Source organism: Bos mutus, chromosome 17 (genome assembly GCF_027580195.1).
Source record: "Bos mutus isolate GX-2022 chromosome 17, NWIPB_WYAK_1.1, whole genome shotgun sequence".
NCBI lineage: Eukaryota > Metazoa > Chordata > Mammalia > Artiodactyla > Bovidae > Bos > Bos mutus.
In genome coordinates this window covers 876,300-902,604 of record NC_091633.1, presented here as the reverse complement: position 1 = coordinate 902,604, position 26,305 = coordinate 876,300, and the positions used below count along the sequence as shown (strand labels likewise).

At 57.6% G+C, this 26,305-nt stretch overlaps 1 protein-coding gene across 3 annotated transcripts in view; it reads right to left on the bottom strand.

Annotated features, from left to right (window-relative positions):
* PI4KA (phosphatidylinositol 4-kinase alpha) overlaps positions 1-26,305 on the bottom strand; it is a 59,361-nt gene that overhangs the window by 32,572 nt on the left and 484 nt on the right. The window contains exons 1-17 of one of the 3 annotated variants that reach the window (XM_070385722.1): positions 17,155-17,647; positions 16,383-16,499; positions 14,522-14,615; positions 12,409-12,497; positions 10,701-10,773; positions 9,929-10,188; positions 9,440-9,506; positions 7,521-7,669; positions 6,999-7,064; positions 6,456-6,552; positions 4,417-4,608; positions 3,983-4,083; positions 3,320-3,449; positions 2,343-2,475; positions 1,486-1,581; positions 973-1,156; positions 495-598 (exon numbers count right to left, since the gene is read on the bottom strand). In XM_070385722.1, coding sequence (XP_070241823.1) covers positions 495-598; positions 973-1,156; positions 1,486-1,581; positions 2,343-2,475; positions 3,320-3,449; positions 3,983-4,083; positions 4,417-4,608; positions 6,456-6,552; positions 6,999-7,064; positions 7,521-7,669; positions 9,440-9,506; positions 9,929-10,188; positions 10,701-10,773; positions 12,409-12,497; positions 14,522-14,615; positions 16,383-16,481 — 1,934 coding nt within the window. In that variant the 5' untranslated portion in view covers positions 16,482-16,499; positions 17,155-17,647. Of the gene's footprint in view, positions 1-494; positions 599-972; positions 1,157-1,485; positions 1,582-2,342; positions 2,476-3,319; positions 3,450-3,982; positions 4,084-4,416; positions 4,609-6,455; positions 6,553-6,998; positions 7,065-7,520; positions 7,670-9,439; positions 9,507-9,928; positions 10,189-10,700; positions 10,774-12,408; positions 12,498-14,521; positions 14,616-16,382; positions 16,500-16,633; positions 16,823-17,154; positions 17,648-26,305 lie in introns of those variants that run through there. The other 2 variants (XM_070385720.1, XM_070385721.1) reach the window with 2 other exon arrangements.

The following is a 26,305-nucleotide window of genomic DNA, read 5'->3' as shown; positions in this document are numbered from 1 at the left end:
CCCCCGGGGGGCAGGAGGAGCGAGGAGGACCTCCGCCCCTCCCTGTGCCCTGCCTGGGCCTGGCCAAGCCGAAGGAGGTCCTGTAAACACAGCAGGAGTGTCTGTCCTCGGGCGTCGCATCCGAGGCTGCAGTGCCCGCACTCAGGACCCCAAGGATGGCATGGGAGCCCTCGCCGGTGTGCCGCCCTGACCACAGAGGGGCGTGAGAGCTCCCTTACGTGCAGGCTCGGGCTGGCCAGACTGTGGCGCCGCTGCCCAATGGGCAGGCTGACCACGGGCAGGCCAGGCAGGGTGCCATGCCCACCGGGCATCGGGCAGGCTGGGTGTGAGCAAGGAGGTGCTTGCTGACGGCAGCGAGGGGCAGGCCATCCCCCCCGGGACGCATGGATCTCTGGCACATGGTGCTTTTGTGAGAAGCAGCATTGATTTACGGGACAAGACCCGAGCGGCCCACTTTCCAAGGATGGACCGCGACAGTGAGGCAGGAAGCTCACCTGTAGCCGTGGTCCTTGTAGTCCTTGGTGGCCGAGTACACGACCGAGCTGGCCTTCACGCTGATCTGCTGAAAGAGGTTCCACACCTCCTGGTAAATATATTGCTGGAAAAGGAGGAGGGACCTGTGACCACATCTTGCCAGGAGCGCCCTCCACGGACACCCAAAGGGAACACGCCATGGGCCAGGGCCGTGGGGCCTGCAACTGCGCCAGGCCGCCCCCTGCAGCTTTACGCAAACCTCCACGCACACAGCTTCCACCTCCACTCCAGTCTAGTCACGTCAGCAAGAACTCAGTTCAAGCCGCTTTACCTGGCCATCTAGGAACCACTACTCTGAGCTCCCTTACTTGGGAAAAGCCTTGGCACCCGGTGTTCAGGAAGTTGGGAGCACGTGACCCTGGGAGAGCGAGTCTAGTCTGCACTCTCATGCTCCTGCGAGTCAGCGGAGCTTCCCGCGTGGGCCTGTGGCTCCCTTACGTTTCCGGTGATGACCAGGCAGCCCAGCTGGTCGATGATGAGCACGTCAAGCGGGGAGGGGGGCTGGCAGAATTTCTGCTGCAGGATCTGCAGAATGGGCTCCATGACCTTTGGGGTGTCCCTCAGGGCCACCGCGATGTGTCCCAAGGCTCGGATGGTGTGGTCAGGAATCAGGTGTGCATCCCTACAGAAGGAAGGACACGTGACCTGGGAACGGAGCTCCAACACAGGGTGGGAGATGGAGCCGGGGGCCTGGAGCCCAGGGTCGTCAGCCTCTCAGAGGAAGCGCACATCTGACAGTGACTGCCTGGGCCCTGCCAACGCCAGCACCAGGCAGGAAGACAGGGCTGTCTAGCCCAAACAGCGTCCGGGGGGACACTCCAAGGTGGGCCTCAGCGGACACGGTGGGACAGACCCAGCACCCGACTCCGTGCTGGACTAGAAAGAAGCAGAGGCGCGTGAGCAGCAGCCAGCCCGAGCCTCGGGGTCCGCGTGCTCCAGGACGGGGCGTACTTATCGCTCTCCTGGGAGATGTACAGCCGGTTGGAGAGGCTGGCCAGGAAGGCCTCCACGATCACTGGGTCCACGGTCAGGCCCGCCTTCAGGCACCTGAGCAGGGTGAGGCAGCACAAGAATCAGGTGAGTGCTTGCATCTGGTTTGGGTTTAGATTTTCTGTCTCGGGTTTGTAGGGTTTAAAGAACAGCCCTGGATGCACTTCCCCCAGAAATCTGAATGAACACCGAGACACAATGAATTCAAACAACAGCTTAATGTCACACCACTGATAAACGTCTCAGTCGGAGATAATAACTTCACTGTTTTGCCCCAAACTGCTTCCTTCAGAATGCCATACTCATCCCAACTCCAATCAAACTCCCTGAGGACTTCCTGGGTCCACTGGCCTGCCAGCCAATGCAGGGGCTGCAGGTTCGATCCCTGGTCCGGGAAGATCCCACAGGCCGTGGGGCAAGTAAGCCCATGAACCCCAGCTACTGAAGCCGTGTTCCGCAGGAAGAGAAGCCACCGCAGTGAGGAGCCCGTGCACCCCAAAGACAGAGCAGCCTGCTCGCTGCCACCAGAGAGAGTGCAGCAACGAAGAACCAGCCCAGCAAAAACAAATAATAAACAAATAAAGGTGAACAAACAGACCTCCCTGCTTCTTAACAAAAGTCACAGTAAGCAGGTGGTTCAGAGAATGTTACAGCTACATGTCGGGCTTTGAACTGCATGGAGAAATGCTGTTCTAGAAGGAACTCTCGCAGCCCCAGGAGCGTGGGGCCTTCAGGCATCTCTTGCTCCCCACGTCTGGGTCCCGGGCCATGGGGTCTGAGGTGAGTCTGACAGAGTGGCCAGGCTCTCCGCCGCCCACCTGCAGACATTGTCGATGGCAATGTCCCGAAGCTGCTCATACATGGACGGCTGGCTCTTCTTCCCCGATGCTACATTTAGGGTCGACTCGGCATGCTCATTGGTTACGCTGATTTTTATGTCATTGCCAGCAACTGAAATTGAAAATTCAAATGTGTGTCTGGTTGAGCCCGTCACGTTTCATGCTTTTGTCTGAAACTCAAAGCTGAAACTATATGTGGATTGCTTTTAATCATAAAAGTAATCACTCTAAAAGATTTCTCCTAGCATTTCAGAACCCAGTGTGTCAGACAACAGAAGGGATGATGGGAATGTTTACAACGATGGACACTTAAAGTTACAAGGTGATGAATATGTACAACAGTCACATCTTAAGTAAGGAATGAGGCAGGGCCATGTGCCCTCTCGCGGCCAGGGATCACAGGCAAGAAGCCGGGAAGGTGATGAGGGTGAGAGCAAGGCCCTCAGTCTCTGACTGAAGGGAGAGGACACGCCCACCGAGCGGCACTTAATTAACCTCACTCACTGCAGGTCAGATGTGGTCTGGGCCCACATTCTCAGGGCACTCACTCTGCAGGTTGCCTGGAGAGCAGGTGCCAGAGAAAGATGGTCTGGAGGGAGGGGCCTTGGAGGGCAGGGCCTGGAGGGACATGCATAGGAGGGCGGGGCCTGGGGTGGGCAGGGCCTGAAGGGGGATGTCTGGGAGGGCGGGGCCTTGGGGGAGATGTCTGGGAGGGAGGGGCCTAGACAGAGATGCCTGGGAGGGAGGGGCCTGGGGGGGAGGAGCCCTGGAGGGCGGGGGCCTGGCGGGAGGAGCCCAGGAGGGAGGGGCCTGGAGAGAGACATCTGGGAGGGACAGGCCTGGAGAGAGGGGCCTGGGGGAGATGCCTGGGAGGGCGGGGCCTGGAGGGAGATTTCTGGTAGGGAGGAGCCTGCAGAGAAGCTGGGCACCTCCCCCCACCCAGGTGGGGCCCTTACCTGTGTGGTACTGGCTGTGGCACTTGTACAGCTTCACCAGCACGGGGGATGGGACCACCAGGAAGTCCCGCAGGGAGGGTGTCACCGAGTGCACCACCACCGGGAACCGCTCGCACAGGCGGCCCAGGCCCTGCAACGCACAGGGACTGTCAGGGGCCACAGGGGAGGCGCTCACCACCTCAGACACCACTATGACCGGAGTCGTCCCACGTCCATGTGCCACCAGGCATAATGACAGGACAGGGTGGTGGGGACTCCACCCAAAGGTGAGATCCACTGGTAACCTGTCCTTCACCTCCAAAAGCTACTTAGGGGACATGGGGCTCACTGGGAACGTTACTTCTACACAGGCAGATGGGAATCATGGGGACTGGGATGGGTCAGAGCCTCGACAGGGCAGGTTCACGTCTGCCGCCTTGGAAATGCCCAGCACAAGCTGGGAAGCCTCTGCAACGTGGGACCCGGCTGCGCCTGGACCCTGCTCACACGAAGCCCGCTAGCCGTTAGCAGCGGCCTTCCAGCAGTGACCCTGTCCGTGGCAGGCTCGAGCTCAAGTTCCCAGACACAGAAGCTCCGACCCGGCTGCTGTGCTGGCCTCGGTCTGCACACTGTGAGAAGGTCTTGCAGACGGGAGTCCACCCCTCCCCGGGGCCAGCGACGGACCTGCAGACAGCAGATGAGCAGCGGCAGGTGCGCGATGATGACCTTGCTGGACGTCTTGGACTGCAGCTTCTCAGATAGCTTGACGCACAGATTCTCTGCACCTGAGATTATGACACAGGCGAGTGTGGACCCTCAGCAGATGCCACCGGCCACAGGCGCCTTCACCAAGGGCCGCACCCAGGCCGTGACAGAACCCGAACCCAGGACTCTGGGCGGCTCCACCTCAGGGTCTGGGCGGCTCCCTGCTCCTGTCCTGCCTCCGGGACCACTTCATCCCACGTGCCCACTCTGCCCCCTGACTCAGGCCCGGCCACACCTCCTGGGCCAGGCCCCGCCCAACTCAGGCCCCACCCTCCTGGGGTTAGACCCCACCCCCTGACTCAGGCCACGCCCCTCCATCCCCGCGGAAGGGAGGCAGCGGTGGGGGAACCCACCCTGCTCGTCCTTCACTGCCCAGACCATGAGGTCCACGCAGGCGGCACTGGCCTGGCAGCGCAGCTTGAGGGGGCTCAGCTCGCTGTGGGCCCGGTCGGCATCGTGCAGGATCTTCTGGAGCTCCCCCTGGCTGCTGTTGAACTGCTCCAGCACGAAGTCGTGCACCTCCTTCACAAAGGAGGTGGGCAGGTCTGCGGGCGGAGGGTGCACACAGTCAGGCCCGCCCCTCAGACAGACACCTGGTTAAGAGCGCTCCTGCGGGCCCCGTGCTTCTAGGGAGGCCCAACGAGCGAACCTGGACGGGCACGCGCGCCCGCCTTGCACGCGGGCCACCCGACACTCAGAAAACAGTCGCTCCCAGAGGAGAGCGCCATGCTGGGTCCCAAGCAGTCAACATAGGCGATGCTGAACACGCGGGACACAAACGGGCCCGCCATCTCCAGAACCGGCTCATTAACAGGAAGTACTCCAGTGATACAAGTTAGCTTATATGCAGAGTACATCATGAGAAACGCTGGGCTGGAGGAAGCACAAGCTGGAATCAAGATTGCCAGAAGAAATATCAATAACCTGAAATATGCAGATGACACCACCTTTATGGCAGAAAGAAAGTGAGAAAGAATTAAAGAGCCTCCTGATGAAAGTGAAAGAGGAGAGTGAAAAAGTTCACCGAAAGCGCAACATTCAAAAGACTAAGATCACAGCATCCAGTCCCATCACTTCATGGCAAATAGACTGGGAAACAGTGGGAACAGTGGCTGACTTTATTTTGGGGGGCTCGAAAATCACTGCAGATGGTGACTGCAGCCATGAAATTCAAAGACGCTTACTCCTTGGAAGGAAAGTTATGACCAACCTAGACAGCACACTGAAAACCAGAGACATTACTTTGCCAAAAAAGTCCATCTAGTCAAGGCTATGGTTTTTCCCGTGGTCATGTATGGATGTGAGAGTCAGACTATAAAGAAAGCTGAGCACCAAAGAATTGATGCTTTCGAACTGTGGTGTTGGAGAAGACTCTTGAGAGTCCCTTGGACTGCAAGGAGATCCAACCAGTCCATCCTAAAAGAGATTAAGTCCTGGGTGTTCATTGGAAGGACTGATGTTGAAGCCGAAACTCCAATACTTTGGCCACCTGATGCTGGGAAAGATTGAGGGTGGGAGAAGGGGACAACAGAGGATGAAACGGTCGGATAGCATCAGTGACTCAATGGACATGGGTTTAGGTGAACTCTGGGAGCTGGTGATGGACAAGGAGGCCTGGAGTGCTGTGGTTCACGGGGTCACAAAGAGTTGGACACGACTGAGCAAATGAACTGAACTGAACTCCAGTGATACTTCCTGAAAAAGAGTCCTTTATCATATGTAGGAACGTCCCTGGTGGCTCAGACAGTAAAATGTCTGTCTACAATGCGGGAGACCCAGGTTTGAGCCCTGGGTTTGGAAGATCCCCTGGAGAAGGAAATGGCAATCCACTCCAGTACTATTGCCTGGAAAATCCCATGGACAGAGGAGCCTGGTAGGCTACGGTCTACGGGGTCGCAAAGAGTCGGACACGACTGAGCGACTTCACTTCCTTTTATCATATGTGGGAACCTGGACGCAGCTGAGGAAGGACCCTTGCACAGCAGGCACCTGGAGCCCGCGGCCTGACCCAGCGCACGTCCTCGGGGCCTGGACGGCAAGGAGGCCCCAGAGGCAGCACAGACACGAGCAGACCGGCCATGGCGGTCGGCAGCAGCCTGGCTGGGGAGGCCGCGGGCTCCAGGTCAGCCCAGCTGCCAGTGCCCGTTGCCCTCCACAGCCTAAGCCTTGCTGTGGCCCCGACGAGGCTCGGCTCCCAGGAGCGCTGGGGGTCAGATGGGGAAATGGCTAAGGAGAGCACAGATGCCCGCTGGACACCACGTGGTCGTCAAGACTGTTGTCACGGAGCGCATTCAGCACTGAGAAGAGCCGAGGAGGCCGTGTTTGAAGCAAGGCCGGCGAGGCCGTGCTCCCAGCGGCCGCCCCGGGGCGGGGCGCGCGACACGGCCCTCACCTCTCATGTAGTACAGGGTGTCCCGCAGCATCCTGAGCACAGCCACGTACAGGGGGTCGCTGAAGGCGCCGTAGCAGAGGTCGGCACTGGGGCTGGCCTGCAGGCAGGGGCACGGGTATGACCCACACAGCCTGTCGCTGGGGTCACCTTCTGCTCCCTCCTTCTCTGACGCCGCCCAGAGATGCAAGAGCGGACTGGCCCAGCGCTGCCAGAGCTCTTGGCAGTGGCACTTCCTGACTGTGCAAGCTCGCCGTGGTCCCGCCCAGGCTAAGATGGAGGGGGCTGGGCACACCACACGCTCACAAGCGAGGCCTGCAGTGCCTGCACCCGTGAGGGGTGTGCCCCAGTGTGGGCGGCGGCCCAGCAAGCACCTGGGCCAAGGACCACATGAGCAGTCGAGCCCAGGCCGGAACTCAGCTCCCACCCGACCGTCAGTCCCCCCGAGCCTGTCCCGCACCTGCGCGGCAGGCACACTGACCACCGCTCAGCAGTCAGGACAGGCACTGCCAGGGGACCTGGGCAGGAGGCCCTCAGAACACGCACCTCGATCACACCCGTGACCACTGCGTCCAGAGACTTGAGAACAGGCTCCTCCACGATCTTCTTCACCTGCAAGGGAAATGAGGCCTGGTGAGCCCCGGCAGACACAGTGGGAGATGGAGGGGCAGAGCCTGCCAACGACGAAACCATGTCACCACCTCCCGCTGAAAAACGGGGCAGAGACGTGAGGCCAGCAGCGCCCCTCCCAACAAATGCCCTGAGCCCTGCCAGCACCGGGGCCTCTCCTGCCCTGGACGGGGCAGAGAGCAGACAGAGAAGGAGCCGGCTCCCTCAGAACCAGGGACGCGAGGCTTCCATGCCCAGAGGTGAAAGCGCCCAGGCTCCAGCCCAGACTGACCTTCGCCTAAAGCCCCCTCTCGTGTGGGGGCTCGTGGCCGTCTCCCCACATGGCTGCTGCAGGGGTGAGACGGGAACGTGGCACACGGACCCTGAGGACATGCGCCTGTGGCCCCTACAGCCTCCCTGGTGTCTGCCCGCGGGCTGCCCGCCCCTCGCTCCGCTCACCAGGTTTAAGAGTTCCCGGAGCATCTCGAGGGGAATGCTGAACTCTTTGTAGGTGACGCCGTTGAAGAGAGGAGAGACGGAGAAGCTGGAGCTGACGGCAGAGAAGTAGTAGTCGGATTCCGAGGTGCTCCCATTGGGTGAGTAAGAGGCTGACGGGGCAGAAGCAACAGTGGGTCTCGGAGCACGCGACCCGGACACGCTCGCAACACGCACCAAAGGCATCGGCTGTGCTTATGCTGACACTCCAATTCCACCCTTCCCTTAAGAAACACAGGCTGACACGATCCAGCAATCTCACTCCTGGGCGTACATCTGAATTATGAACTGAAATGATGCGCGCGCCCCTGGGTCCACAGGAGCACTGTTCGCAACAGCCAGGACACAGAGCAACCTAAGTGTGCGACGGCACACAGAGAAGGATGTGCCGCAAGCGCTCAGGGGAGCGCTGCTCAGCCGCCCAAAGCACGGAATAGCGCCCCTCGCAGCGACGGGCATGGGCCCAGGGATTCTCAGATGAAGTGAACTCACTCAAAGACGCTGCAGGACAGCACTCATACGCGGAAGTTTACAAAGGTGAAGATGCGGGAGCAGAGGGTGGCAGCTCCACGGGCCGCATGCGGGGGCCCCGCGGCGCTGCGTGCTGCAGAGGCGCTGAGGGGGCTCTGTGCTCCCGCATGCAGAGACCCCCAGCTCACAGCTCGACCAGGGCCGTGGCCTCAGCACGCTCACAGGCGGCAGACACCAGGTCCTCCCTTGAAGGACACCAGCTCACTGTGAAAACTAGTGCCAGCAACCTGTGACCAGAGGGCGCCCCCCGGACACGCGGCACAACGCGAGGGTGAAGCCCCGCGCGGCGGAGGCAGCGAGCGGGCAGACACGGAAACAGGAGGCGGGAGCTCCAGGCACCAAGGGGCTAGGATGCGACATGCATGCGGTGAGGTCACTGAACGCTCTTTAGCAGTAAGAGAAATGATCAGACGTGTGCTTTTAAGAAATACTTCTTAAAGATAACTTCTTGTGGTGCCTGGACTGTCAGTGAGCGGGGAGCGTGTGAGCAAGGGCAGGAGTGGCACTCTCGCTGGGCCTGGCGCCAGCCGCGATGCGGATGGCCCTGCACTCAGGCTCCCAGGCCGAGGGCCTCAGGGGTGTGTGACGTCGGGGGCGGGGGCGGGGGCGGGTAGGCTGTGGACGGGGCTCCCTCCAGCGGGATTACGTGCGGTGAGCCTGGCCTTCAGGTGTGCACACGCGTCCACACAGCGCAGAGGCAGTGCGCCCGCGCTGTCCACACTTCTCTGCGTTCAGTCACGCCTCTGCCTTTCTAAAGACGCTCCCCAGGCGTCTCAGATGCCCTTGAGAAAGGCTCTCGGGCGAGTGCCACCTGGCAGAGGAGCTCGGGGCTCCAGGGCGTGCGCCCCCGCGGCCCACCCGACCCTGTCTCAGGCCCCGGAGGCGACGCCGCAGGCTGCCTAACACAGGTCTGACGGTGCAGGTTGGCAGACGACCACATTCGGTAAATGCCCCGAGGGTCCTCTGTGGACAGCAAGCTCCACAGAAAGCGTCACTAGAGGTAAGCTTCCACTCAGTCTCCTTACTACGTGCCTTAATGTCACCCTGATCCTTAACGCCGTTAAATGAAAAGAAACGAGAAGGACCAGTCGCTATCACCGCCACCTGAAAACCGGCACTTCCACAGGCTAACACACTAAACTCAGACGGCGGGCACCCGGGGTCCTGCGTGTCCCTTCCGACACCTGGCTCCAAGTCTGAAATACTTTCAGATTCAAGTGTAGGAAGTTTAATCGGGAACAGAAAACAGGTGCCCTGTCAGCCTGGCACTGAGCTGCATGCCACCCACACACCGCGGGGGGCCTGGACCCTGCCCTGGCTCGGCCAGTGCTCTGAACAAGGGCGAAACCCACCTTCGAGGCAGTGAAAGGCAGATCCTCCAGGGGGGCTGGGAGGGGGTGCCCCACGCTCAGGGCTGACCTGAAACACAGACCAGAAAGGCAGTCAGACCTCGGGCAGACGAGCTTCCGACTGCCGCCTCGCTGATCCCCCTCCTCCCTGAAGGCCCCGCGGCTACGGCTCTTGCTGCGATTCTGCGAGCGCTGGGTCTTGCCACATACTCTGTGCCAGCTGACTGAGCCAGGTTCCTGTTATTCCCTGGCTTTCTCCACCCGCCAGTCACATGTTTCCTAGGGGCGCCATCTCCTGCTCAGAACAGAGCTGTATACCCAACGGCTAGGAAACAAGAGCTTTGCGCCCGGAGATGACTCACATGTAGATCTCAGAAAGGATGTGGCAGCCTCGGCCCTCCAGAGAACTCCAGCGAGAGCCTCTGAGTCCCCTAAAACCACAGCAGGACCCTCAAAAGTCCCGGGCCCCGGCCGTCCGGGAGCACAGCCCACCTGCGCGACGCTGGACGCGCTGCTGGCCTTCCTCTTCAGGCTGCCCTCCTGGCACACAGTGAGCAGGCTGCTGGGGAGGATGGAGCGGAAGTCGTTGAAGGACCGTCTGCGCACACCTTCCAGCTCCTCGGGGACGCGAGGGGAGTGCACAGGAGCTCTGGGGAACAGCCTGGACAGGAGCGAGTCCTCCGAGCTGCTGTGCCGCCCAAAGGCGCGCACGATTCCCAGCAGGCACGGGACCGCGTGCTTGCAGAGGTACTCTGGAAGACAAGGGAGACCGTGGTGGCACCCCAGGGGACTCGGGCCCCCGCCTCACCACCCCTTGACCACAAGTTCAGGGGCCCGAACAGCCTGGCAGCAGCGCCCAGCCGGGCGCTGACCTTTTCAACCCGCCCACAGCCCAGCGGCAGGCGTGGCCCACGGCAGGGTGTCTGAGCACCCTCAGCTCTCGTCAGCCCTCAGCCACGCCACCCACGGGCTTTCACCCAGGCCTGCGCCAGTGCAGCCAGTTCTGCTGGGAGCAGGTAGACAGCTTCCCACCACAGGGAAAAGGACCTCCAAATAGGCTACAGGGGAGGAAACTGAGCCCCCGGAGGCTGAGGGAGGGGCCCGGCACTCAGGCAGGACAGCTGTGCTCACGACACGCCCCCAGTGCCCCCCAAGCAACCGAGGTCATGTCCACAGGCACACTGGTCTCAAAGAAGAGGAACTCTGAAGACTGGGAAATGCCAGGGGAAGGATAATCGCAACACCATTAAAGAAAGAAACGTACCTTTCTCTTGAATCTCCAGGGCCTGGCACATCCCCAGGAGCACGTGCAAGACCTGCAGCAGCGCCTCTAGGATCTGGAAGAGCCGAGGACACGGGGCACACAAGCTCACCCAGAGTCGGGGCAGCACCACACAGCTAACTCGGGCCTAGAGGCAGCCTGGGGCGGCCACGCGTCCCACCTCGCACACGACCGAGCCCCCCCGCCATGGTAGCTCTGCCGAGGCGGGCAGCGCCTCTGGGAACACGGCCCGCTTCTTGGCCAGTCCGGAGGCCCCGTGGCTCCCCTCACGGCTCAGCACCCTTGGTTCCTTCAGTGCATTCCTACGATTCACGGCCTTCCGGATGGCCAGCCTGACCTCACTGGAGTCCAGAGCATCGGTAATGGCCTCCCGCTGCCACGCCGGGGAGCCGGGACTGCTCCGGGTTATCGCCAGGCTCAGCCGGGCTCCGGATGTCTGGGGACGAGACGCTGGCTCTCCAGTCCCTTCATGCTGCTGGCCGGACAGGCTCACAGAGGTGAACTCTGTCAGCCTCTCCCATACCTGCTGCCCTAGGCTGTGTCCCTCCCCCGAGGGGTCAGTCTCTTCGGCCTGTCACGGAGCCCCACAAAAGTCCAGGCCGTAGGCTCAGCCCGTCGGGCGGGTGCTCAGTCCCCAGCCGGGCGCTGCCTACATCGTGTGGCCCAGGTCTCCATCCCTGCCGGTCCTCGAGCCCTGCCCTCGGCCACACTGCTGACCCAGGGTGTCAGCAGCAGTCAGTCCAGGCTCTGAAACGAGCACCAGACGGAGCCCCTCATCTCCCTCACTACCCGTCGCTGCAGGGAATCCAGACAGAGGATGAAGCTGGTCTGAGGTGACTGGGTTGTAGCTCCCGTTTCGTCAAATGACACGGAAACTGTGAGGATGCGAAAAGCAGTGCTTTGTCCATTTCATGTATTAAAGTTACATCACCATCTTCTGTGGTGGCTTCGCTATTTCAGTGGGTGTTACTGACAGAAAAGCCCTGCTAGCATGTTAAATAACAGCACTGATGATACTCTATGTCATTACCTGTTCAGCCAACCCACCATAAAGAACCTCAGCTAAGAAAGAACGGTGGAGACCGGCGCAGCAGCAGAAATAGGGACAAACGAAGTCACGGAGCAACAGTACGGGAGAGGTTTTAGAAATCAGAAGACACAGAGACACAGGGACTGAAGAGCAGCAGCCAGCTGGGAACACGGCACACGCGAAACTGGCTCCCCTGGCAGGGACTGAGGCCAGCCGCTCGGGGAGACCGACTCTGCGACTAACAGATCTGGTTAAGACAAGCCTGTCACCATCCTGTTCCTCTTTACAAGGAGAGAGTATGGAATACACTGAAGCAGCATTTCCACCAAAATAAACTAAAAGGAGAAAAACTGGGGCACTTAAAGGAACCAACGGCTCCCACTCCTACAAGGAAGTGCTTCTCTTGGATGAGCCCCTTTGGCCCCCAGCGTGGAGGCAGCGGGACACAGGACCTCTCACTGCACAGGGCAGCCGGGAGAGCAGGCCGAACCGGACCCGGGGGTCAGCAGGGACAGCCCTGCAAGCAGAACTTCATGTTTCTCAGCCGTGTTGTCAATCACATGCCGTAAGTCAGCATGAGCAGCCCAATGACCTCGCTTCCCGTCCCGTCATCACACAGGGCTCCGCGCACACGGAAGCACCAGGTCGCTGCGCACTCACCTCACCCCTCAGGGAAGGGTCCCTGTAAGCCACGTCAGACAGCAGAGTGACCAAGCAGAAGCTGAAGCTCTCGGCCACCGGGAGGGTACCTGCAGGCAGAGACAGGAGTTGGACCATCACCCTGCCCGGCTGCTCTCCTCACATGCTGTCAAGGACCCACTCCCTGCGGAGGCCGCTCTCAATGGGGTATGGGCCCAGCATGTTTCCTGAGAAACACCCCACCTTCCTCGTAACAAAATGATTTAGTTCAAGAAACTTAGATGCTTCCTGAGCCCATTTATAGTCTGAGATCACAGTCCCTTTTACCACAACAACCTCCATGCTTTACTTCCAACCTACATGCAACTGGGAACTCAGTCTTCAGTGTGTGGGAGATATCTCATGGAGGCTGAATTTCAAACACCAATCACTATCACTTGAAACTGAGTTAACGTTTATTTCTCTCTTCTTCTGACGGATGGAGAAAGTCTAAGATGCTAAGAGGAGCTACCAGAGACACGCTCTGGAGGGAGCTTCTCAGGAGCAGGGCCTCAGGCCAGAAAGGGAGCTCTGCACCCAGAGGCTCGAAAGAGAAGCAGCGGTTCTGTCAAGGGCACTGAGGGAAGGCCAGGCCTGCCGCCGGGGAGGCCGGGTCCCTACTGAACACGTAACCCGTCCTGGACGCTGAGCACCGAGTCAAGGGCACACACACACACAGAGGGCAGCCACCCGCCACGTGTCTACTTCTCCACATGTGATCCAGAGACACAACTCTAGGTCCTTCTCAAGCATGAGTGTGGCCAGAACCCCCGGAGGGGCTTGTTGAAGCGGTCTGTCTGCTCCCTGGCCCGAGTCCTAACTCGGCAGCTCCAACGCAGGGCCTGAGACTCTGCCTTCTGAGAAGCCCCCGGAGCTGAAGCTGCTGCTCTGGATGCATCAGAGCTGAGCGACACTGCCAGAACAGAAACTGAGAGGCTGAGGTGTCACCCAGCAATCGGGTACTTATACAACTCCAACGATCTTTCAGTGATGCTCAAAACTTCGTGAGAGCGAGTCCGTGTGTACAGAAGTGGTACTTGTTTTGAAGTAAACTAGGATCAATGTTTTCTAGGACTCTGCTTCTCCCCAGATCAGACAGCAACGGTGCACACAGGTGTCTCGCTTTTTACAGTGCTCTATTTCACCTGTCGTCTTCCAGATTCCAGGGTATCTGCATAACCTAGAGTCTGTCAGCTTTACGCTGACACCAGCCACCAGCGATGGTGAAGATCCGAAGGGCAGGAGGAGCCCGGGCAGACACACACAGGTACAGCACGGGCTCCTGCAGATGAGCCCACCTAACAAATGCAGGCCATGCCACCGAGAGGGAGGACGGGGCCTTTTTGCAGGCATCAAGCCCCAGTGAGATCTGAAGGTGGGGGCCTCAGGCCTCAGAGACAGATTACAAGGAAACTTCAGTCTGAAGGGTCATGAACTCTGAAATGCTGGAGATCTTCCAAGCTGACTTTAGAGTCTTAGAAAATCTGTTCATAAGACCATGGGCGTTATAAGCATTTAGCACAATGCCTGGCATGTCGTGGGCCTGTGTAAATATTTCAGGAAGGACAGGAGGAAGGAGGCAAGCAGGGAGGAAGGGAGGGGAGGGCAGTGGAAGGAAGAGGGGAGGTTATCTCACTTTCTCTTTGTCTTTGAAGAAATTTCAAAATCAAATACCAGCTAGACAGAAACACATGAATTTAGTCCGTTTCTAGTGATGGAAAAGTCAATGGAAATGCAGCAATATCGATGAAGCGATGAGACTACCGAGAGAGGACCCTGCGGCCCAGCCCTTTTTTCTGAGCAGCCGCCAGGCCTCTGGAAAACGGATCTGACTGCAGGGTGACAAACCAGCTCGGGGACAGCCGAGGACCCACTGCTGGATGGGGGACGTGACCAGAGGTTCCTGAGGGTCCCGTGGTCCCACTCAGCCCGCCCTGTGTGGGGCTCTGCGTGGGGCTGCAGGCGGGCCGCTGTCCCCCAGCGGGAGCAGAACTGGCTGCAGGCACCACGCTGCCGCGCCAGGGACTGCACCCTGGATCTCAGACGGGAGCACACGGACGCCTCCTGTACTCCGGGCAACGCTGAGCCAAGTTACCTCTGCCCTTCCGAGCTGTGCTCTCTTCTACCCAATACACTTTCGGAAGACCTTTAAGAAGTCGAAGAAGGTAAGGAACCACAGAGTCTTTGTGCTTGAAGAAAAAAACAAAGAAGATTACATTTAACTAAACACATGGCTTTTGAGTACAGACTGAGCCCAGATCCAAGCACGCCCACACCCTCTTCATCTCAGAGCAGGGCGTGTGCACGGCAGCCCACAGGCGGGCCAACGCCTGCCCCCTGCTGCCCTGGGTCCAGCTGGCTCTGGTGCCTGGCAGAAGGCTCGTGTGCACTCGCCTGGAGCAGCTCCCTGACGGGTGCTCAGAGCCCCCAGCCCCACAGCCAGGCCTCAGGACCAGACCCTCCGGGAGAGAGAGGCTTCCGGACGCGGGGCTGCCACAGCTGCTCTTGGCCTCCCTCCTCCCCTAAACGTGCTCCCGCACGCTTCCTTCTGCTCCTCTCCAACGGGGCATGAGACTTGACAGCCAGCAGTAGCCAGCGGAAAAATCACTTGCAGGGAGTCAGATCATAACCTCCCCCTACGGGCTCGCCCGGTGGTCTCCTGCTGAAGGACCAGACAAGCATAATTCCCAAGAAGGGGACACCATCAGACGTCCTGAGATGCTGAGAAAACGGTAGTTTCGAAAACATGCAAATTCTGCCACAGGTTTTTATTTTTTTATTTTTTAAATGTCAGATTATACTTTTAATACTATGTCAGTCAAAACATACCTGTGAAGCAAAGCAGTCTACAGGCTACCACTTCGTGACCTTGGCCACCACTCATTGTCATCATCTATTGCTTTTACTATCAAGTGTGAAACTTAAAAGTGGGTACCTCATTAAACTTGCCGGGGAACTGTGTATATTGGGTTAAGTATCTGGTGTTCCTTTGTGAGGTTTCTTTAAATGAACAACCAGAGGCGCCATTAGGTTATACCTCTTTTGCTTTGTAACAGGAAAAGCATAAAGCAATATATGCTGTTTTTTAAAATATATATGATTTTGTTTTCAGCCTAATGTCCAGCAGCTTCACAGCTAAAGCCTTAGAGATGGGCATATCAAATTGGTCTGATCTGTTGGCCCAGCCACTCGGCAGAAGCTGCAGAGGAAATGGAACAAGAGTTAAGTGGCCATCTGTAGTTAGTTAATATGGCTTTGTGGTCTGCACAGTCCCCTTTGCCCAGGTCAGCTTCGTTGACTTTTTTCCAGTATCTTAAACTAACGGTTTGAGTAATGCTCTCAGGACAATAATCTTATTAGTATTTCAGATCTTTGGTGCTCACTTCATTCTACCTGAACTGATATTTCCCCCATTAGACACTGCCTTATCACTTCTCCTGTTTGACAAGTCTGAAAGTGAAGTCACTCAGTCGTGTTCAACTCTTTGCGAACCCATGGACTGTAGTCTACCAGGCTCCTCCGTCCTTGGGATTTTCCAGGCAAGAATACTGGAGTGGGTTGCCATTTCCTTCTCCATGCCACAGGTTTTTAAAATCACCTTTAAAAGGCACATTAGCACATGCTGTAAAACTTAATTCACATCCATCATAGTTTTGAAAAAGACACCATGATTATCTCAAAGAGTGTTGTCCTTTGGAAAGGGAAAATAATGGCTCCTCTGCGTCTGACTCGGCAGCGTTCTGCTGAGGCGAAACCCAAGCCCCCTCCCAGAGCACCAGCACAACCCAGTGGGACCACAGCACACCTCCCCAAGGACGCAGCCTTCAGGGGTCACGTGCACCCGTCCAGCTACCCCACCCTCCGGCTCGGATCTAGGTGGACGCAGCAGATACAAACTTCAACCCCAACTGCACCGTCTCCTGCACTCAGAAACACTTCACTTCGCAAAGGCTTACCTGTAGGTCAGATTCAATGAGAAAGATGCCCAATGCGATCACTGCGTCTCTCCGCCTCTCATCCAGCTGGAAGATCCCATGGAAATCTACTGGGCACATACAAAGCAGCTTTTGGACCTAGAAAATGAGACAAAAAACCACGGATTAAAAATATATAAGCCCACATTCAGAATGGACCAGTACGAAAAAGCCCAGTGAGTCTATACACCCAACAGGCTGTTTCCCCAGTCTAAAGATGATAGCAAGCACACCTCCAGCCTCTGAAGTGACGCTACACACGCCCTTTGAGGACCCTGGCCGAGAGCTGAGCGGCCGTGCCTGCAGCAGTAACGCACAATGGCTGAGGTCTGCTCCTCAGTGTTGGGGCAGCCTGGGTCCCTGCTGCCCAGCGGTGCCCGTGAGCAGGTGACCAAAGCCGCAGGCATCCCACCTCCACTTACGGCTCTTTACACTCCAAGCGTGTGTACAGCACTTGGGACGGGGTGGGGCACTCAGCAAGTATGCAGTAAACAGTGTCCACTGCTACTGGACGTGCCCTGGTGGCAAGTGGAGGGCGGTGGGTGGACAGTCAGCAATTAATGGGACAGATGAAAACACTGGATGACGGTCAGAACAAACCAACAGGAAAGGCCACCAAAGAACCAAAAATCGGGATTCAGTATGGAAAGGAAAACAGGGGATGCCAATCCTGAAAATCTCTGCAGAGGAAGCTCTGAAGGCGCACCAGGAGGCGCTAACGCTGCAACCCATGGATGTGATGAGCAGCTCTTACCGACGCTCACAGGTCTGGTGGGACGTTTTACAGGCAAAGTAAACTGAATCCAATGCTTGGCATTTGCCCTGAAGATCCATCAGTCAGTTACCACTGAGGACTTTTTATAGAAAGTAATTCTGTTGCTCCCTTAAGATTTTAAAACAGAAAATACACGGGGACAAACTGAAACTGGCAAGTTCAGTTCAGTCGCTCAGTCGTGTCCGACTCTCTGCAACCCTGTGAACTGCAGCACAACAGGCCTCCCTGTCCATCATCAACTCCCGGAGTCCACCCAAACCCATGTCCATTGAGTCACCGATGCCATCCGACCATCTCATCCTCTGTCGTCCCCTTCTCCTCCCGCCCTCAATCTTTCCCAGCATCAGGGTCTTTTCCAATGACTCAGTTCTTTGCATGGGGTGGCCAAAGTATTGGAGTTTCAGCTTCAGCATCAGTCCTTCCAATGAATATTCAGGACTGATTGCCTTTAGGATGGTCTGGTTGGATCTCCTTGCAGTCCAAGGGACTCTCAAGAGTCTTCTCCAACACCACAGTTCAAAAGCATCCGTTCTTCAGCGCTCAGCCTTCTTTATAGAAACTGGCAAAAGTTACATAAAATGCTTTCGCCCCAGTGCTGCGTTTACTAACTGACGATCTGAAACGATCTAAAGCGCTGCAGGAGTAATCGTGGTCAACCATTTGATCAAATATTAGGTTAAACCCGATGAAACTGCTGATATGCAAACATTTTTGATCTATAAAAACAATGCTTTTGTAAAGTTTAACCTAATGGCACAGACATTAACAATGGCATTTTTCATGGCACAGAACAATGCTCTAAACATTCTAGAAGCCAACAGAAGACAAGGTCTGAATTACATACAGAAAAAGTGTGGGGAGAAAACGTATCAGGGGATTCCTTGGCAGTCCGCTAGTTAGAACTCTGCGCTTTCATTGCTAGGGCCAGGGTTCAATCCCTGGTCTGGGAACTAAGATTCTGAAAGCTGCACGCTGGGGTCAAAAAAAAAAAATCAGTGTCAATGCTTCCAAGAGACAGGCTGACCGGAGGTGTTACGTTTCTTCTTCGTGTTTCTTTATATTTGCCATAATATGTTCTAAAGGCAAACAGTCCTTGTGTCATCAGGAAGCACGTCCCGTAGGTTAACATTAAAGTACACACACAAGAGGGGAATCCGTGCCGTGTGAGTAAATGCTCAGGCGGAAGAGAACCCCCGTGACAGGCAACAAGGGAGGGAGCCACGGAGGCCCAGAGCTGACGGAGCAGCGTGCTGACCCCGGCCCTGCCCCACCCAGCACAGCCAGGGGGACCCTGGGGGACTGCAGGGCGGAGCGAGACTCAGAAACGCGGTGCCACTGGCCAAGCCTCCAGACCAAACACAGAGAGGACCACTGGTCAACACTCGCAGGCGCCAACACTGCCGAGCCTGAGCTTCTCAACAGCGTGCTCCCGTCCTGTCCTCTGTCCCTGCAGGCTTCTTGGGGGGCAGGGTAAGGATCGCGGAAGTGAGACGCACGTGGACTTTGGAGTTAGACCCAGAGTCACCCGGCGACGCGCAGAGCCTCAGCCTCCTGTCCACGCGGCATCCCGGCAGGGCCAGGCACCAAGGCACAGTCCTAGCGGGCTCAGCACATGCCCCGTGAGGGTGGGTGGGGGCAGCGCACCTCTGACCCACTGCCCCCTGCTCACTGGCACCACCAACAGGAGGCGCCAGCGATGCAGCGAACCCTGGACCCAGCCCTGCCCTCACTCCAGGCAGACGAGAAACCAGGTGATGGAGGTCGTGCAGGAGGCTGGCTCTCCCTGCGGGGAGTCGGCGGAGAGCCTCTCCTCTCTTCCTCCTCTGAGAACTCACGCTGGAGGACGCCACTGGCAGGGTTTCCTTTTTTGTGGAAAGGCACATACACTCTTTAGAAGGCTAGACTGGCGCCGTGCAAGCTTTACGACCCAGGGATCTTTCCGAGGGTCTGGGAGCAGTCCTCTGGAATGGACACATCGAGGGGGGTGGCACCCCGCCTTCCCAGCCACCCCCGTCCCTGGAGGTGGGCAGGAGCCTCACTGCCACGAGCTCCTTGTGCCATGAGGTGAAGCTACTGCCAGAGTGAGGAAACGCCCAAGCACGTTACCCAGAACTAGACAGGACGCCTAGGCCGAGCGCCGCAGGGCAAGTCAGCGTGAGAGCGGGTGGACGTCGGGTATGTAGGTCACAGCAGAGCTGCAGTTGCGGCCTTCATTACACGCTGGCCAACGGAACTGTTCTCAAAGTACACAACTTGTGTCATCTGAAACCTCTGGGCATAGTCTCCTGGGGGAACAAAATTCCCTGAGAACTGAACGTTAAGCTGTAAGTATTAGTGGTGTTTTCTGTTGTTAAATCTGCTTTTTTTGTCACTCTATGTCCTGCCCCCTTGGAGAACACGGAACATAAGTCAGCATTTTCTAAGAGATTCAGCGCTGCCTTGGTAGACAACGGTGCCTGTGACAATTTTGGCAGGTTGGCAAAGCAGCTCCCTCAAGCCTCAGCTTCCTCAGGTATGAAAGAACCAGCTGACAGACTCCTACAGTGAAATCCTGTGGACAGGGAACTCCCACCTGCAGCCCCGAGGCCACAGCGGGATGTGGACACAGCTTCCTGCCATAAAGCAGAAAAACGGGCAGACACGTGAAAGCACACTTCACACACGTGACAGCCCGCTTCGCACACGTGAAAGCGCGCTTCACACACGTGACAGCCCGCTTCGCACACGTGACAGCCCGCTTCGCACACGTGAAAGTGCGCTTCGCACACTGCGCTGAGGGCCGGGGAGGGGGCGCCGAGCTGAGCCCTGCGACTGCCCGGGACTCCTGCCAGAAGAGGCGCCCCGGGCCGCAGAGCGGGTCCCGCTGCTCTCACGAAGCCGCGGAGACAGGGACGGGGAAAGCGGCTGGAGAGCCAGGAGAAGAGGGCGCCAACTGGAAGAAGCTCCGCAAATCCGAGTCGTTGGTGCATACGCTAAGACAGACCAGGATAGGGTCATACCCCGAGAAGTGGGGTAAAAATCAAGCAAGGAGCTGGAAGCCGAAGGTTCCCAGGCCCTCGGAGAGCTGGGAGGAGCCTGGGCTCCTTCCAGCCAGAGCGACAAGCCCGCAAAGCTTCCGTGGAGAACCTGCAGGGCCACGCCTCGGCAGGGGAGTCGAGTGTTCCTGTGGCAAAAGCTGGTTCAGACCCGCCCTAACCAAGTTTAAAACCAGCTCTGCAACAGCTGCAAGGAAAGCACCTGAGAAATGCAGCAGCCTTCCGGACAAAACCCCTCCACAAACCAGGAAGGTGTGGGAGCGTCCCCAGCCTGACGAGAGCCCGCAGCTGGGGCTCCCCGCTGGTTCCGGGGCGAAGAGTCCGCCTCGCGGAGCAGGCCACGCGGCTGCTGTCCCCGGTGAGGCTGCGGGGCCCGAGGGCTCTAGAGCCGCTGCTCTGCCAGGAGAGAATGCTCCCGGCGCCCGTGCATCAGTCACACCATCCACACCGCGGACTTCTCCTTCACGGCGCCTGTTAGCGTTCCCCGTGTTTACTTCCAGCTTTTGTCTAATGCCGCTTTGTCTCTCTCCACGGTGAGCCCCATGACAGCAAGACTGTGCCCATTTCTCTGCCCCTCTAGGGTCTGGCCCTCCACAGGCCCTCCAAGACCGTGTGGGAATGAACGCCAGCGTCTTTTGCTTTCACCATGGTGAACCCTCAGCCGGCCTGAATCCCAGCTTCCAGACGAGCTCTAAACAGAGATGCTCAGAAGAGAGTGGCTCAGCAGAGAGAGTCTCTCAGACTCATTGAATACAGGCAAGTGAGCCTGGAGTCACTTTGCTGCAAACCTGCATTTATGCGGCAGGGTTTCATGCAACTGAAAGCTGTGCTCTGGCTGGTGTGGTCATATGCACAAGAGGCCAAGCTTTTTTTCATGACAGAAGCAGATAACAAGAATAAATATGTGAATAAGAAACCAGGAGAACAAGAGCACAGAAACATTTCAGGAACTAAACTCGACGATGGGAACAGCCACTGGAGGAAGGCACTGAGGCGCCGTTTCCAGCGAGTGCAAATGGCAAACGGCAGACAAGAGTCAGAAACGGAACATTTCTGCCCTCTGGGGGAGCCGGCAGCGGTGGCGCACACGCTCCTGAGAGAACCCAGGGCGGCCGTAAGCGCTTCCCCGCGCAGACGCAGGCACTCCCCGGCTCCCCAGGCAGACGTGGCCTCTGGGTTTGGCCCCCCCACCCCCAGAGCTTGTCTGTCTCCACTCTGCTCTTCCAGCAAATCCTGTTCCCAACGCTGGTTCTCCGCCTCCGCCACCTGAAATGCCTCGCCTCAGCAGCCAGAGCATGTAGCACATGCAAAGCCCACGGCCGTTCCCATGAAAAACCTCGGCTGAGGGTGACCTCCCAGCAAGGCCTGCAGCACTTTCACTGCCTCAGGGCTCGGTTCACTTTATTACCTTCTATCACATTCTTCACAAACCTACCAAGAGCCACAAGGAAAGAGTTTAGGCCCACGTTAGAAGTGATCTGCTCCTCCCTCTCCCCGCCCCCACCCCAGCAAAATACCAAACAGCCAAGTATCTTCCCAGAGGCTTTAATTCCAAAGCCACAGGGTTCACCACAGACTCCTCTCTGGACAGACACTGGCCAGCCCGGCTCCTCGGACTGCTGCAGAGTCGCAAAGTGACCTGAGACCAGGACCCCGCGCGCAGCTGGGACCCGGAGCGGCCCCGGCCCCGAGTCAGGACTCAAGCGGCAGCCCGGCAGCATGGAGAGAACACAGAACCCAAGCTCCCATAGCACAAAGGGCGGGAGCATGGCGGCGCCACGGAATCTGAGCACAGAAGGTGAGGGCACGGCAGCGCCACGCAATCCCAGCACTTCTGCCCTGCGGGCTGTCTGCTTACCTCACAGTATAACAGAGCCAACCGCACCCAAACATTACCCTGGGCTCAGAAGCATAAGGTACCCTCTTATGCTTTCTGAGTTGGCAGGGAAACATACGACAAAATCCAGCCCTGTGAAGCTATAGATAAACCAGTACAAGGTGTCTTACCAACGCTATCACAACACGCAGAACCTTCTGGAAGCAGGTGGGCAGTTCACATCAAGACTCGTCTGCGATGTAACACAAGGACGTAATTCAGAAGAAGACAGTGCCAGGTGTACAAACACGCTGCTTCACAAGGAAAGACCAGAAAGTCTAAACAGAGAAATGCCTAAGTACGCTTCACCAATGCAAAAAAAACCATGTCCCACCATGGAAACAATAACTATCAGCTACTTTTGCAAAATACAGTGAACATAGCTATACGTGGTTAAAGGCTAAAAAGAGCTTTAGGAAATGACTGTGCTGATGGCTTCATGGGATGGGCTGGGCTGGGCCTCTCACCAAATTCATACACTGACATCCTAATGCCCAGGTACCTAAGCATGAGACTGCATTTGGACACAGGTCATGGAAGGGGTGATTAAGTTAAAATCAGGTGATTAGGGAGGGCCGGTCCTACCAACAGGACTGGCTTCCTTCTAAGCAGGGGGGGTTAGGAACAGAACAGAGGGAGACCACTGAGGACACAGGAGAAGACGGTGGTCTACACGCCAGAGAGAGAGGCTTCCGGAGAGACCAGCCCGGCCCACACCTTCATTCTGGCCTTCCAGCCTCCAAACTGTGAGAAAAGTCACTTCTGGCGTTTAAGCCACGGTAGGTGGCACTTGGTTATGGCAGCCCCAGCAAACTAATATAGTTAAATGTGGTTTGATTCCAGGTAAAGATTTTCTTCTTCTTCCAAGTACTTCCTAAAATGTTTCAGAGTTGACTTAACAACACTGGCTCCAGCGGCATGAACACCCTCCTCTCACTCAGTGGTTCCCTTTTAACGCGGCTTGACAAAGGAAAGGGAGCAGGAGGGGACACCTTTAGCTTCGTGATGCTGAAGAAAGGCCAATTGCAGGACTTTCCCTCCACAGCCTGGACCACCGTGAACTGCAGAGCCCACCGGCTCAGCTCCTGGCCACCCCTCTGCACGCCGCCCGGCGCACACCTGCCTGCAGGGAGGGTCTGGTCCGACTGCACGCTGCAGGCCGGGCCCTTCAAACGCCGGGGCAGCCAGCTGAACGCCCCGATATTCTGGCGCTCTGAGGAAGAGCCACAGGGGAGGATCTAAACACAGCTCCGGAGGGCGGGAAGAGGGGCAGGAGGGTACGGGAGGCTGCCTGCTGTGCAGGTCTGCTCGTGGCTCTGCTTGCCCGGGCGTGGGGTCTGCTGGTTCAGCACAGGCCAGGGGAGAGGAGGCAGGAGCGGGCCCCCTGATGTCCAGGGCACAGAGACGTGTGGCACAGGGTACAGGTGGTGGCGGCGGCGGCCTTCTCAAGACAGGCAGGAGCCCGGAACATAGAGCAAAAAGATGGGCGGGACATGGGAACCAGAGACGGACACGCTGTAGACAGGACTCGCTCTCTTCTCTGTTGCTCTCCTCTCCTCTCTTCCAGAGGCAGGGGCTGCGGCCTGGGTGGGCCTCACAGGGGCCCTTGGAGGTGGGCTGCAACCCTCAGGCTGGGACCGCAGTCCTAGAAGCAGCCCAGCAGGAAAAGGCTGAAGCTCAGACAAGAATCTGAGAATAGAGGCCAGGAGCCCTTGAGCCTGGTCACCAGACCCGGGACACAAGAGCACCCAGCGGACACAGAGCAGAGCTGACTTGCAGCTGGTCACCCGAGCAACCAAGTTAGGGGTTTCCCATTTGCCTGACCTCATGATCAATGCGCGTTTTCTGGAAGAGAGAGCAAACTAAGGAATTAAGGACAAGCGGCACGCTCTGCCCTGTGACAGGCCTGGCCTCACAGCCTGGGTGAGGGGGGTGAATGGAGCGCGTCACCCCCTCCCCCCGTGGCATGCCGAGGGACAAAGACAGGGCACGTTGACGTTGTGTCCCTAACGTGTCCCAGGGCCGCGAAAAGCACGCCGGCTGTCTGGGCACCCATGCCTGAGCCAGGACGGCAGGCCCAGCTCAGAAAACAGCCTTCCTTGGGCCGACCCTATCTGTACCAGGTCCCACTCAGGCCTCTGCCCTCTTTGGAAAAAAGAAGAAGAGAGAAGTGAAGACAAAGAAATGGGAGGGGAGAGTTTCAACACTCACCTCTCCCTATAAGTCTCCACTTTCTTACCGCAGGTGGGTACTCAGAAACTCCTCTACTCTTAAGAACCTCGAGAATCCTTCCCTCAGGAATGCAAAGGGCTTCTCGTCCACTGTTTTAAGTAGGGGAGTGGAGCGAGCAGACACACTGTATAGGGCTGAACAGGAACAGTGATCCGGGGTGTAACCGAGCCTCAGGAAGGTAGAAGCGGACAGGAGAAATTCACACATATCCAGTGGAGTCAGCCACAGGACCCTCCTCCCGAGAAAGAAGGGCCGCACGCACACAGGTGTCCTCTCGGTTAAATGTCACCCAGCGCAAGGGTCTCACCGAGGAAGAGGACAGCTGGAGTCTGGAGAAAGCCGTGCGGGGGCTTCCACAGGGCCCTGCCTCGTCTGAGGGTGCACCCCAAGCACGCTCCCCTCACAGCAGCGAGCTTCGTGCCAAGGTTTTTGCTGGGGGCTGGGCACTTAGGCACTGCCTGCCTAGAAAGTGGGTGCTCAACAGAAACCACGCTGCTCGTGCGGAGTCAGACACAGTGAAGCGCCCTTATCAGGGGTGCTAGGGGACGGAGGGACAGTTCAAGCGCAAAACTCCCCACACCAGCCAACGGCCAACTTCCTGAGCAGACCCTTCTGAAGACAGCAGCCCTGGGGGCTTGCTGTTAACTCTTTCCTGCAGTGGTTTGTAAATGAGGCAGAGACACTGAAGGCAGAGTAAGAGATGGTTAGAGAGCCTGCCAACCTGCAAGCTACATTACTTAACTGTCACACATTCTGTAATCTTGACAACAGCAACCTTACGGTAAGAGACAAAGCTACCGACAACACAGCTGCAGTTACAGGAGCTCTGTGTGATGGGCAAAGAAGGCTGAAGCAGGAGCGCTGAGCTGAAAGTGCATCCTTCAGTGAGTGAGTGGGGAAACGTGCTCCCCTTGCTAGAGCCCCAGGACACCCTCCTGCAAGATCATCCAATTCGCTGCACCCCCTTCTCTGAGTCCAGTGAGCAAATTCTGACAGCAGTCTTGGTCCTCCTCCTAGGAAGAGAATGCCAGCTGCAGATCTGACTTCATGAACCAGTGCTGTGGTCCACCATCAGGCTCACGAAATGACAACAGGGGTCGTTCATTAGGCACCTAAGTCTACACGAGGCATTCTGTGGATCCTCCCACCTCTCTCATCAAGTATTTTGTATTTTTCAGGAAAAAACAGAGAACTAGACTGGTGAACTGAGCTGCCCAGAGTCACACTACTGGAAGTGAACGATACAGGATTAAAATTCAGGTGGTCTTATCTCTACAACCCGTATTTTTTCCGTTCGATTACACTCCTTCTCTGACTGAGAAGGTAGGCTGGCATCAGTTTCCCAAGACCTGCTCCCTCTGTGAGTCTGCGAATCTACAGGAGTCGAGGAAGACCCAGGTCACTCTGCCCAAGTGCTGCCTGCGACAGCCTTTTAGCTTCTCCCGTCCCCAGAGCCACAAAACCACCCCCAACCGCTCTTCTGCTGTTGGACAAGGTTCTCGCCACCCTCCAGGAAGCCGGGGAAGAGTCGTGTCGTCCCCTTCATCCTCACACCAGGTGGCGAAGGAAAGCGGTCCTTCCCTGCGCGTCTACGTGGTCCAAGCACCTTCTCCTCGAGCTCATCTAACGCTCAAGAACTTCGTGTCACAGATGAGGACACCAGAGGCTCCGAGTTTTGAGGTCACCTGATCACCCCACAGTGACGGTGCAAGGACCCTCCATTCGGAAGGCTGCGTCTCCGCCACTGTCGCAGGCGCCCTCGGGGCTTCGCTTCACCGTCCTCCCAAGATAAGGAACCCCCGGGCTGAGCTCTGCGGTCCAACGCCCTCTGCTCAGCCGGTCTAACGCCTCCTCTTGCCTCAGAGAAAAACAACGCGCAGCGGGTCCGCGTCTCAGTGACGCTGCTGCGCCCGCCCTTCACCGCCGAGGGCAGCGCGCCGAGAAGCGCCCCTGCCCCGCGGGCGGCATCGCCCCAAGGTCAGGCAAC